General features: G+C 31.3%; 1 protein-coding gene across 2 annotated transcripts in view; it reads left to right on the forward strand.

The window, feature by feature from the left end:
• Window positions 1-7,426, forward strand: part of LOC143067939 (cytoglobin-1-like) — a 96,708-nt gene extending 89,282 nt beyond the window's left edge. For both annotated transcript variants that reach the window (XM_076241584.1, XM_076241582.1), the window contains exon 3: window positions 6,535-7,426. In XM_076241584.1, the coding sequence (XP_076097699.1) occupies window positions 6,535-6,753 (219 nt within the window). In that variant the 3' untranslated portion in view covers window positions 6,754-7,426. The remainder of the gene's footprint in view (window positions 1-6,534) is intronic.
• Window positions 7,427-8,418: the final 992 nt, after the last annotated feature.

Below are 8,418 nucleotides of genomic sequence, written 5' to 3' on the forward strand. Positions count from 1 at the left end.
CTTATGCGGGCCCTTTTTTTTTTGGCCCGTAATTCCTAGCCTATTGGGACCCAGCCTCCAAAATCAATCCAAACCTTCCTTTAGTGGTATTAAACCTTCTGTTTAAAATTGATAAAAATCCAATCACTAAAACTAGAGTTATTGTCTGGAAACTAAATGTGTCTTCGTACGAAGAGACGAAGACAACATCATACCATTATACGATGCCAAAAAATGTTTGTTGTCGTGTAAAAATTGTCACTTGACAAACAGAAAAACCTTACATTTTGTGTATGTTCAATGCATTATTGGAACCGATTTAAGCAAATGACCCTTATATTCAGTCACCTAATATCACTTACTATTTATTGTCAGCTGATCAGATAATCTATTCCACTTTAACAATTGATGTCATACAACAATCCTGTTTCCTTTGTGGCATCAGTTATTTTGTATTGTGAAGTCAAAATTTTACAGGAACCTGGGTGATGTCCAGTCTTGGCAGATAAATAGCAATAAGATGTTTAGGAAAACATGACATAAAACATCTTTCATATAAGATACAAATATATGGAAACCGAATCAAAATCAAAAAACAGCTGTTACTGTAAATGGACTAGAGTATATATGACTTTTAAACAAATGTAGAGGAAAATGACGGGGAAGGGGCCAAATAGAGTTCAAGGGGAGCAAATTAGAGGAAAATTTTAAAGTTGAGTCATCTTTTTAAACGCAAGTTAAATGAGAGGGGCAATAACTTTTTGGGACATCGGGATCAGGTGATTTAAAGTTCGGGATTTCGGGATTGAAACTTTCGAGGTCAGCGATCACTTTTTTCGAATTTCGGGATGTCAGGATATGATATGTTTTAAATTCGGGATCTCAAGATTTCATGTTTTTAAGCTAGGGATTTCGGGGTCAGGACCCCTCCGATCCCCCTCTTAAATAATGACTTATTTAGACTTACCTTCTGATTCTATATTAAAAAAAATCACTCAGAACAGGAACAATATGACAGTATGTCTAATTTACTTCGACTACTGATATGCAAACCTAAAAACAGACACAAAAATATCATAAAAAAGTGATTGAAAGATTGATTGCACTTTGAATATATACTTCACTTCAGACACGTGTTTCATGAGCCGGTTTGTTTGCAAATAATACTGTTACGTGGTCGCGCACTGACGTCACAATTTGCAGCGATCTTGCAATGCACTACACAGTTCACTCATACAGAACCAATTATCATGCAAACATGCAACGTGAATGTGATTGGTTATCAAATGATACAGATATAAAGCATGTACAGTTTTAGAAGAAATTAGTTCATCAAATAGATTAGATTATCACTTTTGACACGAATAGGTCGGGTTGACATTTCTGTCATCGGGGATAATATTCAGATAAATTGGATTAAACTTACCGTCAAAACTGTACAGAGAAACACATCTCGAGAACCTTAACATTAATAAGCCATACTTACCAAAATTGCTCTATATTAATAAACTCTATGTAAATTAAATTTCAAAATGATTACGATAAAATAATTTTGATGATGGTAATGATCAATGCTGGTTAAATTGGCGCTAAAAATATTCTTACTCCTATTGCTTTACGTAATAAAATTTGTATGGAATTGAATTTGACTAAGTTCAGCATAAAAAAAAAAACGTGAATATGCAGATGCATGACAATATATTTCTGATAAAGTGTGTATATATTTCTGTAAACGAAGTTGCCTGTATACTTCACTAAGGATAACATTTGAGCGCAAGGAGATCTCTATTTGTGAATCGGTTTATTAACCCCTTTGAACCCAGGGTCGAAGTTCAAGATGTTAACATATTAACGGAATTTTTTTTGCGTTGCGTTTACATCATTGATGCCATCTATTTTTTTTGCGGGGTTTTACATATTTAAGTCGGAATTATAGAAAAAATTGAATGTTGTTAGCAGAATCAAAACAGGAAATGATTATTTTCAGCAATACATAAATTGGAATGAGGGTCTGTGTATTCACATTATTTGTAAAAACTCTCCTTATTTCTGTGAAGCGTGTGCTTTACCTAGAGTCTTGCTATGCTTTACATCGACGCCACAGTACTTCAACCAATCAGGGAATGTTTATTTGGGGCATTCGACCTATTTTAACTCAGATTTTGACACATTTTAATAGAAACTATAGAAAAATGGAATATTGTTAGTACAAATAAAATAGAAAATGATTAATATTTTTAGCTAAAGATGAATTGGATGGGGTTTTGTGTATTCACACTATTTGTACAACTCTCCTTACTGATGCCATATTTTGGAATTTCCGTGACCTAAATGGTTCGCGAAAATTAATATTTTTATATATAGTATAGTAATCAATAATTGTCATAAGAAAAAATACACGTACATTTAGAAAAGTCAGCGTTTCAATCTATGAGATAAATGTGTGAACATGCACTGAGGTGCAGAACGTTGAATATCCACCAAAATAAATATAATTACATGTATATGGTGAAACTTTGAATAACTTCATCTCATGTTTTATTATGTTGATTTTTCTATTAGAATGTTCCATTTTCATACGGAAATCTGTTTGGCATAAATGTCATTAGCGTACTTGTAGTCTAAACATAAATATACAAACTAAATTACTTGGCTGTTTACTAAAATGTCTTGATTTGTTAATCTGAGATCCGGCCTTCTTTCGTCAGATGCTCATCCTGAGTATACTTGATATTTAATTTGTAATCGTTATGTTGTGTATACAGAGTGGTAAAAAGTTTTGACGATGGTTAAGTTTGAGTTTTAAGAGATTGATTTTATTATTGAATTCAGCACTGTTAATATAGCTGTCTTAGAATTCTCTCTAAAATCCTACATCGCGACGTGTTGTCTGTTTTACACGTTTGAAAAATATCCCTATACGACGTGATAAATTGATGTTATAGCTGTTGATAAAATCAATATTCATTTATTTCAGAAACACTTGTTGTTTTGTAGCGCCGGTATTATTATGTAATATCTCAAAAGAACTGACAGAACTAAACCATAAGGAATTACTTGGGTAATAAGTCGTATATTATCATCAAACACTTGTCAAAAACATTGCTATTTGTTTCATTTGTTTCATTCCTTGTTTACTTCGAGTAATATAATCGTGTTAGACAGCAACTCTATCCAACTTGTCACATATCAAGCTGTGTTAAATTGTTATTTGGGACGTCATCTGGGTTTTCATGGTCAATATTAGAACTATGTAATTATTTATGTACTGTTTGATGAATGTTACCGAGATGTTGTTAAATGAAATTGGATACTCTGCATTTATTATGCTTCAACATATCATGGTCAAATCACTGAAAGACCCTCTCATATATTATTGAAAACTATCACTATTTATTGTCAATTCCATTTTCTTACGTAACATATACATACTATACGATTTTAGTAGATGCCCGTTGTTCCTTTTTTAAAACGTCTGCTTCAATAACTCTTGATAACGATTCCAGCTGCTCTTAATGACACAATCACACATGTTACTTGTAATTTGGATAATGTTTTACTGTCTGTGAAAAAATATGTTAACATATGACACTGATTTAGATTTTTATGCCCCACCTACGATAGTAGAGTAATTAGTAGATAGTAATCGTTCTAAATTCTTTTCAAGAATATAGATTGCGAAAAATATTCTTTCTCTTTGTTTACATACTTGTTAATGATAAGTCCAATATACAAGTATAAAACAGAGCCACATTCAAACTAATTACTTTTCAGTTTTCGCTTTTGACTGAAACTGATTGACTCATTTGATCAAACTTTAATCTGAGCGTCATTGATGAATCTTGTATAGACTAAACGCTCGTCTGGAGTATCAAATTATAAGTCTGGTACCTTTGATAACATTTGATAAAACTTTTAAACAACTCTGTACATTTTTTTTCATCTTGTTCCTATTACCAATGTTATTTCAACTGATCGGGCGGAGTTTATGTTTTAATTTGCATAAGGACAGTCTATTTGAAGATGTGTGTGATAAGGATGATTGCCGTTATAATTATTACTGATTTCTAATCAACTATCAGTTTCATCAAATGAATATACAAAACAATGATTGCACACTTTATTGATGAGTTTATCCTAAAACACCTATGTTAAGATGGACTGGTTTATTATGAACTAAAAGGCTAGACTCCGCCCAGTCAAGTGAAATAACTTCAATAATAGCAGGGATGAAAAAAAATATCCTAGCTGCTATTGGCAGCTCTACATTATGATTAAATAAATGTTTAAGTTTCTTTATGATGACTACATGAAACTGCAGGGGAAAATATGTTTACTGTTATTATGATAATAATATACCACAATATAAGATATGTTTACAGCCACGTAAGAAATCATGAAATCCAAAGGGAAATATACATGCATGAATGACAGGGAATTCTTTATTTGTTTTGTTTTTATTCCAGTTGAAAAGGGATTTCTTATCAAGGGCATTATTGGAATCTTGGTGACAGTTATCTGTAAAATTTGCCTCGTATTTTGAAGTTGTTGAATATCTTCGTTTACTTATTGTGTTTGCATATAGTATTAGGTATCTATAACATTGGTTCATCATTTCAAAAAGAAAAACGGTAAATTCAAGACTAAATATGTGTATTCACCTTTATTCACTGAGGGATCTTAAGAGATTCATTCTTATCTTCAATACTGTCTTTAAGAAAATTTACGTAAAATGAAAGGGACGGAAATTAATGGTATAATTTGCATCAAGACATGACAAGAGCACTTTTAAAACAACTTCATATGATACATATTATTTATTTCCTAGGGAAAGAATGTCAAATACAATATCTTTCATTAAATTACAGATTACTGTCTGTATATCGATGAGTAATAGACCATTAACTCAGTCCGTTGACAATTTGTAACCATCAAACTTTCGTAAATTAAGTTTTTTTTCCTCGTGTTTTTGAGTGATTAAATTCATCAATATTTCTATCGTTTGTCGTCTTTACTGATTATGTTTAGTTTGTTTTATTATTCATAAGAAATATTGAAGTCCTCTACTTGGTATCTTTTCTCTTTGTTTAAATCTGTTAGAAATTGATAAATGTGATGAACAGATATCGATGGACACTAGCAGAAGAAAGTTAATTTTATTTAACATGTACCCGCACGAAATGCGCAAATTAAAAAAAAACAAATACAAAGACGGCAAACAATCTGGCGTCAACAACAACTCTCAATAATAAATTTAAATCTTGAATATCAGTGTATCCGAGAGAATCTTCAGCTCAGCTTTTGATTTCAAGGATAGCAGGTGCATCTGTGTACATTTGCTCGTTATGAAATATAGGATTAAGAAACAGACCTTAATTTTGACTGGGTCCCCCATCCCCCACTGTAGTTCATTAAAAACATTGTCCAACTTAGATCGCACTTAGACCATTGAACATCTCAAAGTTTACACTTACTGTGAATGTATATTTCAAAGATGAAACAATATTCTACTTCTTAGTGTCTTATATTTCTTTATTGATAGAAGGTTCATGCTAACAAGCATGCTAAAGTTAAGGACATCATGGTCGCTATCTCGATTTGTTTTGTCTGTTATGACATATATGTTTCATAGATGACCACGTTCTTCTTGTCGTAGCATTAATCTCGTCCTCTTTTCCTCTTTTACGTCAGTTTGAATGTGACTGATTTTAACTTGTAAATATCAATGCCTTTGATGTCTCTCGTTTATTCTTAAGTTTTCTGTGTTTTGTCATGTGTACTATTGTTTGTCTGTTTGTCTTTGACTGTCCCTCTTTCATAGAGGAAGAACGGTCTACTCCTCTGCAGCACATTATAGTGTTTTCCCGGTTTTGTTTTTAGTTTTATGTTAATCATTCTTTAATTGTCTTTTTTGCAGTTTTTTTTTTGTAACAAAGTCAAGTTAGACAAAGATTTGTAAAAGCAAATTTACTTGTTTCTGAATTCTTAATATTTTTTTCAATTGATTTATATCGTTTTGTGATGATTTATCTGGATAGATGTTGGTAAATTTTGATATGCCAAAATTGATTGCACATTCTTTCCATGTTTGTAGATTGACTTTCCGTATAAAATCCAAGCAAAAATCAGTGGCAGACCTGTTCTGTATGATCGTTTGAACTCTTGAAAAATTTATTTCACGACAAGAATTATTGTATTTATATTTAATATGTTAGTAAACAAAGAAGGATAACTCTAACTTAACTGAGGATTTGTTTTTATTTTATCCTATAATTTAAAATTTGTTATTAGCCGTGATTATTCTGTTTAAGAGTTATAGAACTTTAACTGTTACACAAACACTATAATTTGTTAAGTCATGTTCGCTTAATTAGATCTTCATGAATTGTATATTTATGATTTAGGAAGCATACATTTTATAATTGAATTTCAAAAACACGTATATGTTTATTTATTTACATCATGTTGACAAATTTTTATTAAATCAAAAATTATATATCAGTTGTATAGTCTACTTAACAAACAAACCTGATCAAATAACTTTTTTTTTTACAGAAAATAAAAATCCCGTTCCTTGAGGCAGTAAAGATAACGTTGGGAGATAGATATACAGACTACATGGCAACTGTATATACTATTACCATCGATTTTGTTCTAGACAGCCTTGTAGAAGGATACACGGATGACACGTATGTGCAAATTAAACTAGACAATGGCCAGGAAATAGATGTGAAAGAAAACGATAAGTGTTTGGTAAAAACAGCAGAAAGCTAATGGTTCTAATCTGCTCAAGGGGTTTTCAGGAAAAAACCTCAGATTATGCATAAAGGAGATGTTACTGAAATGCCTTATTTAAATTGTGTAAATAATTGAGGTAAATGTACAGATAATTTATATCCGTTGAATGTGATGTAAGCAATAAATTATAAACACATTATATATAGTGATGTATGGTATTAGTCAATATGCATTTTTTTCGCCGCACACAATTGTACCGTCTACTTTACAACTTTAAAAAATGTATTAGAAAAGCTCGAAACCTTAAATGAAATACATGAATATCATAAATGAATATACATGATTTGAAATATTGTGTTGTATCTGTATATATACGAGAAGTATCATAAAAACATGGACTTTTTACTGTAATATAATGAGCTGCATTTCAATCCATGATTCAGTTTTGACTCCGCTGGGAAACACCCCAAGAAGAAAGGTTTTAAGAAAGCTAAATTTGTTATGGATTTCACTAATTTGATTATGATATATAGATATATATATGTTTAACTATCTCTTCATCATTTATTCTATTTTGATGAACACTGTAATCAATAATTTGAATGACTGCATCATGATAAAATCTTTTTGAAGTATAAAATGTATATATAGTATCATTTGTAATAATGCTCACCTAATTTGTCGCCTACTTAAATAATAATATTGATAATTGAGTTGTTGTTTTCTGAACATCTTTTGCAAATATTTCATGTACATTCAGGGAAAAAAATAAATCCAATAGATAATTTCTGTAATGATCACAAGAGTGTTTGCTGCATATGGACATTAAATTCCCTACTTGAGACATTAGGGTTGATGTCCCAGCTCCACGGATGTGTCTTTAAATTATCCACTGATTCAAAAGAACTCTTTACAGTGCTTTAAAAGGTTCTTAGAAGTAATCTCACCTACAGCACATATAGTACTTGTTGAATTGCCTAGATAAAAAAGGTTAGGGAGACTATACATGTGTATTTATATTCATAAGTCAACCCTTGTGTTTATTTGGCAATGAAAAATCAGGATTGAGTATAAACAAAGGAAACATATTTTTTTACATTTCAAAAAAAATCAAGCGCAACAAAATAAGAGATGTACTGATCATCTAGTTTCGATACACACTTAAAATCCCTCTTTGGCATCAGTTGATCATTTTCAATTGTGCCTTTGCTATCGTAGCCACAATCCTTTTTTTACATACATAATGCAAAACATTTCTGTAATGAAAGAGCAACACAACGAGAACCGCTAGAAAAGCCTGAACTGTTTATCTCTCCTGTTTTATTAAAAGAGTTTTTTTCTCCTCCACTGCAGATACTTTGTCTAAAATATATAAAAAATACAGACAAAATAAAAAACATACCAATGAAGCAATAAAATACCTCATGTAAAAGAAAAGTGACCGCCTGAACAAAAATGACGAAAAGACAATCAGACCCACAAGACACTACATAAATAGCTAGATATTGAACAATCTAAACACCACTAAAATTCGAAGTGAACTGGTGAAGAGGCATCCGTCTAGTTTCTCACAACAAGAGGGCATATTACAAGCGTAAATAAAGGCAGCAGTAGTTTACCGTTTTTGAAATTCACAAATCGTTAAAGAGAAAAAAAACTAAAACCGAGGGAAACGCATCAATTGTATGAGGAAAACCTCGG

The sequence above is a fragment of the Mytilus galloprovincialis genome, chromosome 3, assembly GCF_965363235.1.
Source record: "Mytilus galloprovincialis chromosome 3, xbMytGall1.hap1.1, whole genome shotgun sequence".
NCBI classification, from domain to species: Eukaryota; Metazoa; Mollusca; class Bivalvia; order Mytilida; family Mytilidae; genus Mytilus; species Mytilus galloprovincialis.